Source organism: Musa acuminata, chromosome BXJ3-2, assembly GCF_036884655.1.
Source record: "Musa acuminata AAA Group cultivar baxijiao chromosome BXJ3-2, Cavendish_Baxijiao_AAA, whole genome shotgun sequence".
In the NCBI taxonomy this organism is placed as follows: Eukaryota; Viridiplantae; Streptophyta; class Magnoliopsida; order Zingiberales; family Musaceae; genus Musa; species Musa acuminata.
Genome location: NC_088350.1, coordinates 21681949 through 21699116, shown reverse-complemented (window position 1 = coordinate 21699116; position 17168 = coordinate 21681949). Strand labels below are relative to the sequence as shown.

Genomic DNA, 17168 nt, shown 5'->3' with positions numbered 1-17168 from the left:
GAGGATGTAGTTCGGTGCATCAACTATCCAGTAAACTTAGGCTTCTGATGTACTGCAGCTTATAGATATGTAATATTACCAATATAATATCTCAGTGATGCAAATAATTCTCCATGTTTGCTCATCTTTAAGATTTCAGCCTGCCAATGACTTCAGAACTTAATGCCACCTTGATGCTATACTCCTTTGCTGTCAACATCTTCATTAAAGATGATGCTTCGCTGCTAGTATTTATGTTTGTTTCTGAAGCAAAAGAAAGAAAAACTTGTATTAGTAAAAAAAAAAAAGGATGATAGATGAATAGGTGATGAGCCTACCTCATCAGCCATACAGAAAAAAGAGAACCCTGAGGTTCTATCCATAAAAAGCCATCTGCTAGTATTTGTGTTAAAAGTTCATGCGGTTGCTTCATGAAAATTTAGTGCTGCCCTATGGTAATGATCAATTCTAATTTTATAAAATTTACCTGGTGCACAAAAAATCATGACAATAGGGACAATAGAGGATATGCTCCTTTGTATCAACAAATTCTGAGAACGAAATGCTGACAAAGCAACCTCCATTCAGCTGATACGACTTAATTTTCAATGCAGCTACTGTCTCTATCCTTGTCAGTTCATCCTACATGCTTGCTTTCCCCTCTCGCTTTCTTTCTCTCTTATGTCCATTATGAATCATCTTAATCTATATCCTTCACCATCACAAAAGTGTAGACCAATGAACAAGACTCCTGTCTGTGAGATCTGGAAAGGATCGATACATGCAGTCTTATCCTTGTAAACAGAGACACTGTTATCACGCCTCAAGCTTTATCACCTAGATAACAAAAGAAGCAATCTTAGTGACACTTCACCATATTATCAGCAACTATTCATACAGCTGCACTCAGCTGAATTATCCTCATTTAGGATTTCACATGGAAGAATAGGATCAGAAATGATAGGTGAACACCTTGATGATCCTCACCATTTTGTAGAAACCCAGCCAATAAGACCCTTAATAGGCATCCAGATAGCAGACTGATCACATTGTCTTGCATGCCAGACGTATTCAAGTGCTGGTGCAACCAACACATAGTAAATAGGGTTTTTGTGTTGATACTGGTACAATCGTTAGCAATCTCTGCAGGTGTCAGACCCATCCTTGAACAGGTGAATGAAATCCATTCAAGTCCACTTAAGCTCCCTCTTAACAATGTCACTGATCAGCTTAAATGCCTGATGACAGTCCCTAACAGCCTCAAGTTATTCATCACCCTGATGGTCATTCCTTTTCCTCTCACCATGCACTCCAACCATCACTCTGTTCCCTTTCTCTCCTTAATTCCATTTCTTACAGAAACCCCAGCCATTAAGGTCCTCAAGAGGCATCCAGATAGTAGACTGGTAGCATGTCATGCTTTTGTGTAGATAATGATACAATCACCAGTAATCTCTGCAGGTGCAAGACCCATTCTTGAATTGATGAAACCTATTTAAGTCCCTCACCACAAGCTCCCTCTCAACAATGTCACTGATCAACTTAAATGCCTCATGACAGTCCTTACACATCCTCAAGTTCTTCATCACCCGGATGGTAATCCCTTTAGGTGTGCTTATAAGCCCAAACCCCAAAGCCAGCCTCTCACTGTGCACTCCAACCATCACTCCCTTTCCTTCCTCTCCCTCCTCCACACCATCCAACCCCCACCCATTCCCTCCACCAACATATCCCCTCTCCCTCATCCTTCTCTCCAACTCCTTCAACAACTCCATCAACTCCACCTGTCTTGGACCAGCTGATGAAACCTCCCCAGTGTAGAACACATAAGCTACATCCTTGAGCTCAACCCAACTGCAAGCAGGCTCCTTCTTGATCCCCCGCCTGCTCATCTCGGCCCAAATCCTCGTCGCACTCTCCAACTGCCCAACTGCCACATAGGCATTCGACATTGCCACATATGCACCAGCCACGTCTCGGTCGAACTCTGCAAGCTTCTTCCCTGCCTCAGCTGCAATGTCCAACCGCTGGAATGTCCTGCAAGCCGAGAGCAGGGAACTCCATATCATCAGAGCATCATCACCATCAGCCTTAACTTGTTTGGAGAGCTCGTGGGCTTCATCAAGACGACCTGCACGGGCAAGCATGTCGACCACACTGGTATAGTGTCTCATGCTCGGTGCAATGCCATGTCTGTCTCTCATCGAATTCAGGTGCAGGAGGCCAATGTCCACGAGGCCACAGTGATTACAAGCATGGAGGACGCCAAGGAGGGTGATGCTATTAGGCTTCACTCCCTGAGCAATCATCTCATCGAACAGTTCCAGTGACTGGTTCCCAAGTCCATACTTTGCTGCTGCTATGATCATGGAGGTGTATGGGACTAAAGAAGGACACTCAATATGATCGAACACCTTTCTTGCATAGTCAATGGATCCACATTTTGAATACATGTCGATTAATGCGCCCGCAACAACCTCATTGGAATCATATCCACGGCAAACGATCGATGCATGTGACGATCTCCCCAAGCCTAGTCTTCCCACGCTAGCACAAGCATTGACGACACTGGAGAACATGAAGTGATTCGGAACCAAGCTCATTGAAGAGCTCGCTCGAAGGAATTCCCCGAAAAGAGCAAGTGCTTCATGGCCGCGGGCATTCTGAGCGTAGGCTGAAATCATTGAACCCCAAGAAACCACGTTCCTTTCGATCATGTCATCGAAGATCTTACGGGCATCGTCGACTTCGTTAGATTTGCCATACATGTCGAGGAGAGCAGAGGAGACGACGACGTCCGATCGGACGCCGCAGGTCTCCATCCGGGCATGGATCGTCCGACCCAATGCGAGGTCAGCAAGGCGAGAGCAGGCATTGATGGCCGTCGCATAAGTGAAAGGATTTGGCTGGGCCTCACAGTTCAGCATGTAATGGAACAGAGATAAGGCGTCATCGGGCCTGGCGACGTGGACATAGCCGGCCATCAAGGAAGTCCAGGATACCACGTCGGGCACGGTCATTTCGTCGAACAGCTTGTGTGCGTCAGGGACGGCCTCGCGTCGCACGTAGGCGTTGATGAGATGGTTGATGACGGAGACGGTGCGGGCGCCCGACTTGAGGAGCGCGGCGTGGGAGGAGGCAACGGTGAGCAGATCAGAGGAGCCCCGTAGGCGGCAAATGATGGCGGAGTCCAACAACATCAGCTCTCACCAAACTGTTCTCCAGCTCGGCGGCCACAACGTGCCATTAAAGAGAGGGAAACAAAGCTGCAACATAACGGACCGGAAGGCGGACCGGTTCGATGTACGCTAACCGGCCCAAAAGCCCAAGAATCTCGGTCAGCCGAAATTGGGCCCACAAGTGAGGAGAATCAGACCACACGATCTAGAATTGATGGTCTTTATCGCCCGATCAAGCGCTGCCCGCGTACCCTTTGTCTTTCTCTCTCTGCTGCCCTTCACCACCAACAAGAACCCCAGAAAAGGACGGCATATTAATTTTTATTTGGGATTTTTGCTTTCCGTTTTTGTTCTCTCGCTCTCTCTCCGTTCCTCTTTTTTTTTTCCTCTTCCCTTTTCGTCGCCACACCTCTCTCTCCCGTCGCCACTTCCTCTCCCCGCGAGGATCGAGCCGATGTCGTGGAATACGGTGAGATTTGTCGACCCTTAACCTTAGGATTAGGGTTTCGGATTTGGCATCTCAGAATCTCTTGTGCGATCGTGGAATCGGAGTCCGGAGATCCATTTTCTGGTTGCTTCTGTTGCAAGGGCTAGTTGGGAATCCGATCGATTTCTTTCTGTTTCGTGGATCTCGCTTGATTTTTTGTTTGATTGTTGGAGTCGAAGGGCCTGCTGAGGTCAGAGCTTGGATTGAATCGGGGATGGTGGTTGGATTTGGAGTTTAGGGGATTTGGAAGTGGTTGCTCTGGTTGGAATTGTAGAGTTTGGTTGCTTTCTTTTTGGTTTAAGAAGTGTTTTAGGAAGTGAGATTTGAGTTGGAAGATACCTTTTCTAGCCGGCTTTGTGGTGATTTGATGCTATATTGGGCGTTTCGCGGCCTCCTGGCGTGGGATGTGTGATCACTGAGGGGTCCTCTGCGCGTGCTGTGGAGGATCCCGTTGCAGGAAGTAACTTATATTACAGATGGGCTCTCTTTGCTCCTTTTTTTTCTGATATCGAACAGTAAAAATCCGGTAGAAGGTGGTGGGATGGTGGTCTTTTTGACTTGAGGCCGGAGATTGCATTTGTGGGTTATTGGTGAGGCGCAAAAGGAGGTTAGTCTGCGTACTGCTTTAGATTGGTTCATTTTAGGGGCTTGGACAAAATGTTTGCTCCAGGCACAGAAGTTTCACAAGAGGCAGCTGGTGTTACTGGTGCCATGCTGGTACCAACGCGGTTTGTTTGGCCTTATGGTGGGAGAAGGGTCTTCCTAACCGGCTCGTTTACAAGGTTGGTTTTGAACTTTTCCTTTTTACTGCATTGAATAAACATTGATGTGTTTTTATGATTGTAAGCTATGAATCTATGTTTATTTTGTCTTGGAGCAAGCTTGAATTTATATATGAGAATCAAGTTCTAATTTATTTTTAAACAATTGCTTGCCTGATCTTTGTATTCAAATTTAGTTATTCTTTTCACCATTGCTAATGAAGCTAGTATTGAAAGGCAAAAAAATATGAACCAGTTTTGTCCATTGCTACTCAAGCACGGCACTCAATGATGCAGGCGAATTAGATTAAAAATTTTGTCCATGGAAAATGTCTAAGAAAAATTCACTAGATAAATGATATGTTAATGAAATTACTCTTTCATCTGATCAAGCAATCTGTGGCATTCACAAACAGCCATTATCTTGGAGTTGGAACTATTGGTTTACCTTTTGTAGGAACAAATTGCTCGTAAACTTATATCAGATGCACTTCAGAAAATACCAAAAAAAACAACAAGTTTCAAGAAGGTGTATGGTTTATGTCTTTATGATTGATATGGGAATTAAAGATCAGGTGAAGTTCAGACCCAACTATTCTAAGAATGTCAGAACACACATTGCAATGGCAGTAAAAAATAATGTGCTTCCTTTACGACTTTGTATCTGCTTGGTTATAGTACTTGTGGTTCATCTAGATTATCGTTTCACTGTTAACTTGAGCTGATGAGTTTGCAAATCACATGCATCAGGTGGTCTGAATATTTACCTATGTCTCCTGTGGAGGGTTGCCCAAGAGTGTTCCAGGTTATTTGCAGCCTTGCACCAGGATTACATCAGGTATACTCTTGGCCAATACACTGTTTTTATTGGATACTGCTTTTAAGTTTGCTTTTTATACTAAGGAACATCACTTTTTACATTATATATCTTAGGGTGATTTCTACCAATGTTTTAAACACCGGTAGAACTTGTACGTACCAGTTGGTATCACCCTTTTGACAAAGTGCTAATATTGAAACATATAGTTCAATTCTGGCACAGTAGTGACTTTTATTATTTTGTTCAATAATTACAAGTTGGTATATCATTGGGTATATTGATAATCTTTCTAGTCATAGGATAACAAAACTGGTGTAACTTGAGATTTATGTTCTTGATTTCTTTGTTTATGAAGTTGTGCAATTATTCTTTGTTAGGATAGACATATTTACACTTTTGTCTTGTCAATTGCAGTACAAATTTTATGTTGATGGTGAGTGGAAGCATGATGAATGTCAACCTTCTGTCACGGGAAACTATGGAATAGTTAACACTATCTATCTAACTCGGGAACCTAATCCCCTACCTCCATTATTAAGTCCTCGGACGCCTAATAGCAGAATGAGCATGGATGTAGACAACGAAGCCTTTCAGCATGTGGTAAGTGTTGATAACAAGCTTTGTTATGCATGCAATATGTCAATATGCATGCAATATTTCTAGTGTATTAATTTGTTGTATTAAGCAGGTTGCAGTTTCAGATGGCACAGTGCAAGATGCTGCTATTAGGATTTCGGAGGCTGATATAAAGATATCACGCCATCGTATTTCTGGATTCTTGTCTGCACATACAGCTTATGATTTGCTTCCTGAGTCAGGCAAGGTACAAATGCTTCATTTGTAATCTAACTTTATATGATTTCTACATCAGGTGACATTTTCCAATGGTTTAACATTCATTTAAATATCAGGTCATTGCTCTTGATGTTAATTTGCCTGTGAAGCAGGCCTTTCATATCCTATATGAACAGGTATATACTTTTTGATGTTGGGCTGTCAATTATTATGATTGCAGGATGGCATAAAATGTTGTTTGCTCAGTTTTGTATATCTATTTATATTAAGATAGGTTGACCTTTTACAGTTTCACATTCCTGGTGAAACACCTTGATTTGCATTGATGCATCAGCTGATGGTTCATTTGGCATCACAATTTTTCATATTAAACTTAAGATATGAATGTTCTGAAAAATAAAAATGGGAAAAGGTTGAATAACTGGATGGGAAGTTATCGTGCGGAAAATAACTATCTAATGACGATGGTAACATTAAAGGTTGCCATTGCCAAACATGTTCAGTTGCACACAACTTCATGTTAAAATGAAGGTTGGACAGAGATCTGGATTTTGACTGGATTGGCAGGAAGCTGGCGTGCCTTTGTTCATTTTTGGCTATTTTGGTGGTAATTACATTTTGAGCTGACTAATAAAGAAAGAATTTTTTAAGCACACACAGTTCTGTTTTTAATTTATTTTATTTTTTCTTGATGCTTTTGTCCTTCAAATTGAAGTAACATATAGGATTTTCTTCATAAATGTCAAGGGCTTAGACTTTTACAAGTTTTAAGTCTGGGTTTTACAAGTTTTAAGCCTTTGTTCACGTACAAAATATAATAGAGGAAGATGTCTAATTTTGCATGTGTTAACATATTTATGCACAAATAAGGTTCAGGCGCATCAGAAGAACTTAATCTGGGGCATCAAGGCCCTTGTCCGACAAGCTATGGTGAATTGGAAGGCCAAACTCATTGCCACTTAACATATAACTAAACGATTGTTGGTGCATAAACCATAATGATTGTGTAATGTTTTAGTACATTATGAATTATTAATTGATGAAATTTCTTCATTCTTCTGGATTTTATTGTGAGAGGAAGCAAACCACTACAAGTTATTTACTTGTCCTCATGAAATTTTGTGCTATTGTATGCTTTCTCCATCGCTAGTGTGTTGTTTTCTAAAATGCTGTCATAGTTAATTGATGCTATGCCATTGGATTTAATATTAGCTTTTTGGCCATATAATGCTTCCTCGATGATTTTTATTTCATTATTTTCTCAGGTTTTTTTTATCATTTTGGGTTCAAATAAGTCAATCTTAAAATTGTATTACAAAAACAGAAACCACTGAAATGTCATCCGAAATTGAAACTGTAATTTTGAAACAAAAAATGAAGGATTAACCTACTAAAGTTTGCAATTATTTCATTTATACCGATGCTCGTTTCTCCAGAATCATGTTTTTTCTCAATTTTTCTGAATAAAGACATTTTCAGGGGATATCTGTGGCTCCGTTGTGGGATTCTTTGAGCGGACGATTTGTTGGTGTACTCAGTGCATTGGATTTTATTTTAATTCTGAGAGAGGTGTGTATATAATATTTTCTGCCCCTGTTTATCGTAGATTCCATTTTGTATGATTGTAGTTTGAATAATCATTATGTTTAAAGTTAGCTATATTTCTCTGATCTTCCTTGGATATTAGATCATGAAATGGTAGAGATAAAGACATTTACTTTAGCTACCTTTGAGTTTTATTATAATGTTTGCTTCTATTCTAAAATAAATGTTCTGACTTTGATTAATAGAAAATCATGTATCTGAATGTCTAGCCAGACTATTTGATTATTTTTAAGATGATGTTTAACAGAAATTCTGAAGGTAGTTCTTTCTAATTTGAAAATAAGGATTAATTTTCTATAGAAATCATAACTCTGGAACCAACTGTTTATGGATGAAGAAAGATAAAACAAGGAAGAATGCCCATCACGAAAGCTTCTGTTCTATACTAGTATACTTACGTCTCTAATTGATTTTTCAATTGAACCTTGCCATCTCCCTTTTAGCCCTTGGCTGACCTAATTGCCGAAAGCTCTCTGTCTTCTTTTCCTTCTCCTTTCTTGTCTCTTTCTTTACCTGCCATGGATTCAAAGTGTGCTGCAACAGGGTGGGGTTGTGCAATGTTGTGGCCTTCCAAGTGCTACATTAAACTTTGTTCCTTCACTCTCTAATCTTGCAAACCCTGTGTGAGGGTGTTAGTGGGGCATGTGATCTATAAGCATAATTGTAGATGATTTATGTATGTTGTTGTCATTGTTATTGACAATTGTTTCTGTAATTATGTAGATCAAGCGAGTAATAATACATGCTCAGAGTGGTAGTTGTTTGGTTAAGCAAGATCTTTTGAGTAAAATTCTTCCTAACAGATTATTCTCAATGGATTAAGTGCTTTCTTTTCAAATGTTATTTTGCTCGCCTTGGTTCAGTGAATTCTGTCATACTCAAAGAGTAGGCATTATGCATTCTTTGGGCCAAACAAAAATTTCCTTTGCTACGTTCAGTGCCAGATTTTTGTTTAGGTGTTTATACATGCTCAGAGTGGTAGTTGTTTGGTTAAGCAAGATCTTTTGAGTAAAATTCTTCCTAACAGATTATTCTCAATGGATTAAGTGCTTTCTTTTCAAATGTTATTTTGCTCGCCTTGGTTCAGTGAATTCTGTCATACTCAAAGAGTAGGCATTATGCATTCTTTGGGCCAAACAAAAATTTCCTTTGCTAGGTTCAGTGCCAGATTTTTGTTTAGGTGTTTATTTTATTTCTTTTTCTTTTTTCTAGTTCCTTTTGATATTTCTATGTTTTCATTATGAATTATGAACTTTTTGCGACTTGCAGCTCGGAAATCATGGCTCAAACCTAACAGAGGAAGAACTTGAGACACACACAATATCTGCTTGGAAAGAAGGAAAACATCAAATTTACAGGCAGTTGGATGAGCATGGGAGACCAGTTCAAGGATGCATAATACACGTAAGCTATCGTGTTGTTTTGTCTCATTTAGTTATACTTTCAAACTAAATGCTTTGTTTGTTTTATCTTCATGTTGAAAGAGGAAACTAAAGGTTGACTAGCTTGTTAGTCCTATAATAATGAGCACTTACTGCTAACAGAACCTTAATTTTAAAAGTTTATAATAATGAACCTTACTGCTAAGGGATGTTTGACACCTCATCCAATATTGGCACTAAGGTCAGACACCTGATGGATCCCAATGGTTGACTGAATCTTCAACACAAAAGTGTTGGGACATTTTCTTCCCAACTATTGATAGAGAAATTGTGTAGATGACATGTCTAAGGGTCCACTAATTCCTGAAAGGAATCACCCTACTGGCTACTAGCACTAATCTATCTGCCATTGGTAGAGAATCTATATATATCATCCAAATGATATTGCATTGATTTTTTTTTTCTTTCATCAGGCAAGCATCTATTTGTTCATTCATTCATTCTTTTTTTCTTCCATTCATCATGTTCATAAATATGCTTATATCATCACATAATTCATGATACATTTTAAAATATAATTTTTCATGACAGCATCAGTAACTTTATTATCTCAAGCTTAAAACACCATAAATAATTAGCACCCTATTTTTGGCAATAAATTAGATGAGGCAAGCTTCTATAATAATATTTGGATAATCCTAGTTATCAGAATGCAAAGATTCTGTATTAAATTGGCACTTGACAGTAACTTCAGAGAATGTTAAGTAGATGTGTGCAATGCCCTCATATATGAGAAAATAGAGTAAGGATTACAATTTTGAATAATACGTATGGGCGGTATGTAGCGGTCCGTCAGCAGATCGGTACACGGATCGCCCACTACCGAGCAGTGTATATATATATATATATATATATATATATATATATATATATATGCGATGTCGCCTCGGTAACGTCGCCTCTTTCTCTCTAGGCGGGAAAAGGCGACGCTGTGTTGCCTCGGCAACGTCGCCGAAAAAGGCGACGCGACGTCGCCTCAGCAACGTTGCCGAAATTTTTTTTTTTGTTTTTATCTATAAATATAAGATTTTTTTTACTTATATATATATATATATATCGTTCGGTATACAGTACCATACCGTACCGAGCGAATATCGAAACTCCGATATGATACGATATTTCAATCCTTGAAATAGAGTATTCATGAAAAATGCTAAATGAGAATTTCTTGTGTGTTCAAAGATTATATCTTGGTCAACTAATAATTCCTTGACAGTGTAGTAAAGGATCACAATTTTGTTATGTTCTTGTTGGCCTGGATTTGTTTTATTGTGAAATATAGGACTACACTTTATTTACCTTTCTTAATGATTACCTTAGCTAATTGCGGCATAAGGGGCTTTTAAGATAGATTCTTAAAGTTACTGTTATTTTTTTCAGTGTCACTATTACTGTTGCATTTATATATTTAGATGCCATATTGATCTTATCATAAAGTCAGATACCATATTGAACTTATCATAAAGTACTATTCTTTTGTCTAGGATTGTCCTGATGGTTTTTTGAATGATTATATACATAAATACCATATTAAACTCATTATAAAATGCTAATCTTTTCTCTAGGCTGGTCCTTATGATTCTTTGAAAGATGTAGCTCTGAAGATTCTGCAAAATAAAGTGTCAACAGTTCCAATTATCCATTCAACAGTTCAAGATGGATCATTTCCACAGTTGTTGCATCTTGCTTCTCTTTCAGGAATCCTACAATGTAAGCAAAGTCTTGTTTGTTGTGTGCCTGTCACATCATTGTACACTGTCTAATGATGGACCTTAACAGTTTTTCTTCTCAACTTCCAGGTATCTGCAGGCACTTTAGACATTCTTCCAGTTCTTTACCAATTTTACAACAACCAATTTGCAAAATTCCATTGGGTACATGGGTTCCTCGAATTGGAGATCAAAGTGGGCGTCCATTAGCCATGTTAAGACCAAATGCATCGCTCAGCTTGGCTCTTTCTTTGTTGGTTCAAGGTGGACTTTTAGCATGTTTATCTGATTTGTAAATTGTTGCAATGTCTTCTCCACTGCTCTAGCTTTTAACATATCCTCGTTTTTTTTTGCTTTGCTTTTGGTGTGGTATCTTGCTTTATTTTCTGATGGTTGGTCATTTTCATGGTGTGATTTCAGTTTCTCTATATCTTTTTTTGTTTTATTTCTAACCGGATGATCAGTGGTAAAAGTTTGATTTGGCTATACCATATTGAATGATTTCTTTAAAGCTTTATGCTTTAATAAGGAACATGCTTTAGGTGAAATAAAGCATGCCAATGAAGAACATGCTTTACGTTAACATGCTTTAGGTGAAATGATAAGGATCATGCTTTACGTTAACTTTGAGCTTTATGCTTTTGAGGGTTGATCATGCCAATGAAGAACTTATTGTTAACTTGAGAATGTATTATTTTGAGCCTGGTATCAATGTGCCTTTTTTTCCTAAGACCTTTGAGCTTTTTTATATCACTTCTAACCTCAAAGTTAACGTTAACCTTATCTATAAATTTGCAAGTACATAAATTGCATATCAAGTTTCTAATGAGTTCTAGTACCTTTTGTCTACAGCTGAAGTTAGTTCAATACCCATAGTTGATGACAATGATTCTTTGGTGGATACATACTCCAGAAGGTATGCCAAATTGCCAGTTCTGCATTTCCACTTTCCAGTGTTTTTATGTTCCTTCTATTTGTTGTTCGGTGAATGTGGGAGGTTTCTGTCGTCTCTGCAGTGACATCACAGCTTTGGCTAAAGACAGAATTTATGCGCAGATACACCTTGATGAGATCAGTATTCACCAGGTAAACATGTAGAACTTATTCTTTTATTAAAACAATCCTACCCTAAAGTATTCATCGGCATTCCTTTCTTTGAGTAAAAGCCATGCCAACATGCCATCAGCACTCTCTGGGACTCGAGGCCAGAGTGGCTGTGATTTAAACAGAATACTCTTGGGGACTTGAGAGGCCATGGAAGCTGTGATTTAACCAGGATAAGAAGATTGACTGGTATTCTGGGGTATAATAGACCTTCAATGGTCTGCGGAGGGGTGACTGATATGAGGTCCATACCACAAATTGAGTTAATGACATAGTCTGGCATGCTCAAGGGATCACAAGGTCCTTATCCAGCTGATCTCATGTCCTTGATTGATGAGGAAAAGATGAACAGGCACTGGGTAGTTGATTGCCAGCTTAAGGTAGATTTGGACATGGATTTCACCAAACAACAGCTTATTTAGTAGATGTTGCCCTGAACAAATGTCAATTGTGAGAAATTCATCTCCCTCAGTTAGAAACAATAATACTATAGGATCTTAAAAATTGTTCCATTAGGAGGACAAGGTCATGTAAATTTACTACAGGCAACTCTCGGGTGTGGTGTTTTAGTAAAATGCAGCCCTCACTGTACTACAGGTGTCTAGATGCCACTTTTAAATTTTTTAGTCATCTCCTTATCAAGTGGATTGACTATGAATGACTGATTACATTGTAATCTTTTACCGATTAAAATTTGGGTTACAGACACCAATAGATTAAATGTCAACAACCCTTTATCTCTTTGATTCATACAAGCCAAGGTTAATGGCTTTTATTTTCATAACAGACAGCCTTGAATTTTCCATTATGTGCTAACTCTTACAATGTGATTGGAAGGAAGCGATGTAAGAAATAAAAATTTAGGTTCTCGTTTGGTATAATAGATCACCTTTTTAACAGTGCAATTTTCCATTTAATTCCTACATTTTATTCATTTCTTTAGGGGCGGTATTTAAAGTTGATCAAATACTGCTTAAGCTAAACTCTATATTGCTCTTGGAAATCCCTCTGGATGAGGTGTGAGTAGAAAACCAAGGCAAATTTAAAGGTGTGCTCGAGTCCCTAGTAACAATCAGTGGCACTATGTTATACTAAACCAATGATCTAGAATTTGTGAAACATTGTACAAAAAGCTTTTATCATTTTTTAACATTCTAGGGACTTCCGCTGCTGTTATATGAATTGATGTAAAACAACCATAGTTCTTGATAAATTGTGTCCTATTTTTGTTTACTCAATGACCTAACTGAATGGATATTTCTGTTCTTTTCTATGCCAAAATTAGGCACTGCAACTAGGGCAAGATGCAAACTCACCGAACGGGTTTTTTAACGGTCAGAGATGCCAGATGTGCCTCCGCACTGATCCTTTACAAAAAGTGATGGAGAAATTAGCAAATCCTGGTATAATATGGTCATTGTGATGTTAGTTTTCATGTGTTTGTTATCTTATGCCCATCTTTGATTGGTGACAGGGGTGCGACGAGTTATCATTGTTGAGGCTGGCAGCAAGCGTGTGGAAGGAATAATTTCACTTAGTGATGTAATTAGGTTCCTGCTTGGTTTGCCACCAAATCATTGACATCTTATGAGCCAATTGAGGTTACTGTTGAAACATCACTTTTTGGTGAAGAGTGCCTGTCATCCCATCTTTTTCTTTCTTCTGTGATTTATTTAGTTGGATAGGCCACAGACGGTGCCATGTAGAAGGCTGCAAGGGGGTCTGTAAATGTTTAGGACATTCAGTTTTATTTTTCTCCTCCTTACCCTCATCTCTCTTGATCATCATCATTGGTGTCAGATATTTGCTGTTATGTGGGCTTGTAAGGGGCTATACTATTTGTGCCCAGAGAATTCATCAGATGATTCCAACAGGCAGGCATGTTGTGAAAAGAATGTTGGGGTTCAGATCCTTTAATGGTATCAGAGAAATGATATCTAATGCCACAAGCACATGATGAATCATTGCCATCAATGAAGCAGCACTCAAAGAGGATGTTATATTACTGGGATCCACGGCAATGGAAGTGGAGGATCAAAGTTGGATTTCCACAACTGTTAAGGTTATTTTATCTTTTAAGAACTGTTTTTGTTTCCTTCTAAATGTTGTCATTGATCAGTAATGTTTGATGGTATTGCATGATTGCAAGAATCAGTGCTGACGTATCTCGGCTGCTTGTGTAGAGTAATTGTTCTGTTGTTGTGTTGCGTTTATTTATTTCTGACGCTGGATTTCATCAATGTGGTTAGAGACAATGAATGAAATATTCTCTTTAATCATATGCTTAATGTCTCTCTCTCATATTTAAGTTTAATTCATCCTGATTTAACATATTCTGTCACCTTTTTTGCCTTTTCTCAAAGTCATCAGTCAGGTTAAAAACAATGCTATGTGTTTCAACTTAGCATTTCCCAAATTCATCATACTTCCATGCGAAAGAAATAAAACCATTGTGGGCTTACAAATGCCAGTCCAGGCAGAGCTCAGAATGTGGAGTTGAGTGAAGTTAATTCAGCCTTTGTGAGGTTTCGACCTGGATCAATCAGAACAAACCGGTTTAGCAAACTAAAAGCTAACGATTACTGGCAACAAAATAGCTGATGCATTGCATGCCTGGGATTGAAGGGAACTCAGTGCTGGCAAATGCTAAATCCTCTCAAAGAAACTGGATTTTGACAAAAGGGGAGGATATCCACGGTGGATGTATAAACGTGTACCCGTATTGGCGAACTGTGTGATCTGCTTCACAAATTGGACTTCTTCGTCCAGATATTCCTGTTTACTTGGAGCAAGTCGATTCAAACCTCATGACAGAAATTTCAGGTACACTCGTATCGATGTTTGGGCACCGAGACACTTTGCTAATTCAATTACAGTAGCCTTGTCTGCAAATTCACCTCTGATTTCATCATGTCTTTGGTAGCATACTGAAGACCACCGACACACACGAAACTATAATTTTGACACATTCAAATGGTACAAAAACAAATGTGGATGAAATTCTTCATCACCCTCTTTAACTTTGGACATGACAAATAACCAATCAATCAATGTGACAGAAAAAAAATGATGTGAATGAGTGGCTAATCCTAAAACGAAGATCCAGATAGATACACTACAATTTTTCTATCAAAAGTTACACATCATAGAGTTAATATTGGAGGCATGATGCATAATACTATACATAGTTTTACCTCCCACTACACCTCAGTAATCAGCGTAGAAGCCACAAATGCAATGCAAGTGGTCGATCATTTATGATACGGAGCTAAAAGGATTATTCAATTTACCCTCACGTATGCCGCACTTTAAAGATCCTCCGAAGAATGCCAATCGATGAAGAAATCAAAAGAAAGAGATGGTTTCTTCTATTTTTCCAAGAACTGTGATAGATGGGAGAAATCTGGACCTTTCATCCGTAGCTATAAAGTTTATCATCACAGGATGACTCATCTCTCCACATGTAGGATGATCAAATCCTTGTTCAGTGCCTCCAGAGTCTGGAGGATCTCAAGCACCTGAGGAAGAGACCTGTCTGCCGTGTGGAATACATGTACACCATCACCGAGTTCAATCCAACTACACCCTGGCTCTTTCTTCACATTCTCACCCTTCATGCTTGCCCTTAACTTCCATGTCTTATCCCATTCGCTTTCTGCCGCATGTATGCTGGAGAGAATAACCCAATTGCTCTGGAATTCTGGATCCAGTTTAAATAGACGACAAGCAGCTAGCTTACCAAGCTTGGTGTTACCATATATCCGACAAGCATTAAGCAATGTACTCCAAACAGCAATGCTTGGCTCTAATGGCATGCCTTCAATGAAACTGAGAGCTTCCTCCAAGCAGCCACTTCGGCATAGAAGATCGACCATGCATCCATAATGTTCCGACTCTGCAATGGCGGCGCCTTCTTCCTCAAACATCAATCGAAAATAGCGCCAACCTTCACCGACCAGCCCCCCATGGCTGCAGGCAGATAAAACAGCAAGGTACGTGATTCCATCACGTTCGATCTTCAGCTCAACCATCTTTTCAAACATCATAATTGCCTCACCAACACATCCATACTTCCCGAAAGCCGAAATCATGGTGGTCCAAAGCACCGAGTCGCTTGAAGGCATCATTTCAAAGACGAGCTTCGCCGAACCAATACAACCGCACTTTGCATACATATCCACCAAACCGTTTCTGATAACCAAGTCTGAATCAAATCCACTTTTGATGATCGAAGCATGAAGCTGAAGTCCCTGCTTGATCGACGCCAGAGCGGTGCACGCGTCGACACAGATAGCATATGTGAAGTCACCGGGTCTCATACCATAAGCGACCATCAACATGAGCAACTCCAAAGCTTCCTCGGCTTGCCCACATCGCAGGTAACCAGACATCATCGAGTTCCAAGCAACAAGGCCTTTGACTGTCATGGAACCAAATAGTCTCCGAGCGAACAAGAGACACTGACACTTGGAGTACATGTCAAGCAACCCATTGTAAACAACGGGATCGACTGGCCCCAGGAAGCTCGACTTAAGCACCTGAGCATGGATTTGCTTACCGTAATCCAGGGCCTCAACTCCGATGCCGGAACAAGCAGCCAAAGCGCCAGAGAAAGTGTACCAATTCGGTGCCGTGCCACTGGCGAGCATTGCCCGGAACAAAGAGACAGAATTGTCAGACTGCCCGTGGCGTGCGTGGCCGATGATCATGGAAGTCCACGCGACGACATCCTTGTGGGGCATATCGTCGAACAGCTTGTCCGCGTCGTCCAAGGATCCACATTTGAGGGCGAGATCTATCAAGCCGCTCACCAGAACGGTAAAGCGAGAGAATCCGAGCTTGGTGATGAAGGAATGGATGGCTTGGAACTGCTTCGGAGATCTGATACCGGATAAGATCTTGATGAACTTGGAGAGGGAGTACTCATCCCGAGCTGAAGGTGTCAACATAGTGGGGGCGTAATCATCGATCGAATCGACACAAGGAAACTAATGTACAAGAAGTGCTAAGATCTTCCCGGATCTAATCTTGACCGTCGTCAGTATACGAAAAGCTCGATTCAGTTATAAGTATTAATAGGATTTATATGCTTGTATTTTAATTTATTTACGGAAGGAAGAAAAAGGCAATCCTCATTTACTGTTTTTTTTGTTAACAATTTATACTATAACATGTGAAATTTTATATATGACGAAAATTTCACAGTACATAATGATTTAATTGTACGCACACACTCGAAAGCAACCAATTCGAGATGATGTCTTCATCTCCAAAGTGTCATTAGAAA

At 39.6% G+C, this 17168-nt stretch overlaps 3 protein-coding genes across 3 annotated transcripts; 1 reads left to right on the top strand and 2 right to left on the bottom strand.

Moving 5' to 3' along the window:
* Nucleotides 1-466: 466 nt before the first annotated feature.
* LOC135631674 (pentatricopeptide repeat-containing protein At4g15720-like) lies at nt 467-3255 on the bottom strand. Its single transcript, XM_065139429.1, has 2 exons — nt 967-3255; nt 467-816 (listed from the first exon to the last, which is right to left on the bottom strand). The coding sequence occupies exon 1, from the start codon at nt 3177-3179 to the stop codon at nt 1422-1424; it is 1758 nt and encodes a 585-aa protein (XP_064995501.1). The 5' UTR covers nt 3180-3255; the 3' UTR covers nt 467-816; nt 967-1421.
* Nucleotides 3256-3495: 240 nt separating this feature from the next.
* On the top strand, nt 3496-14160 carry LOC135631675 (sucrose nonfermenting 4-like protein). The gene is made up of 13 exons (XM_065139430.1): nt 3496-4427; nt 5157-5244; nt 5641-5826; nt 5915-6049; nt 6138-6197; nt 7501-7590; nt 8896-9030; nt 10634-10778; nt 10868-11041; nt 11630-11693; nt 11794-11863; nt 13167-13284; nt 13356-14160. Exons 1-13 carry the CDS (start codon nt 4303-4305, stop codon nt 13460-13462), a joined length of 1497 nt encoding a protein of 498 aa, XP_064995502.1. The 5' UTR covers nt 3496-4302; the 3' UTR covers nt 13463-14160.
* Nucleotides 14161-14872: 712 nt separating this feature from the next.
* On the bottom strand, nt 14873-16982 carry LOC135630829 (putative pentatricopeptide repeat-containing protein At1g68930). Its single transcript, XM_065138058.1, has one exon. It carries the CDS (start codon nt 16828-16830, stop codon nt 15331-15333), a length of 1500 nt encoding a protein of 499 aa, XP_064994130.1. The 5' UTR covers nt 16831-16982; the 3' UTR covers nt 14873-15330.
* Between the last annotated feature and the right edge of the window lie 186 nt (nt 16983-17168).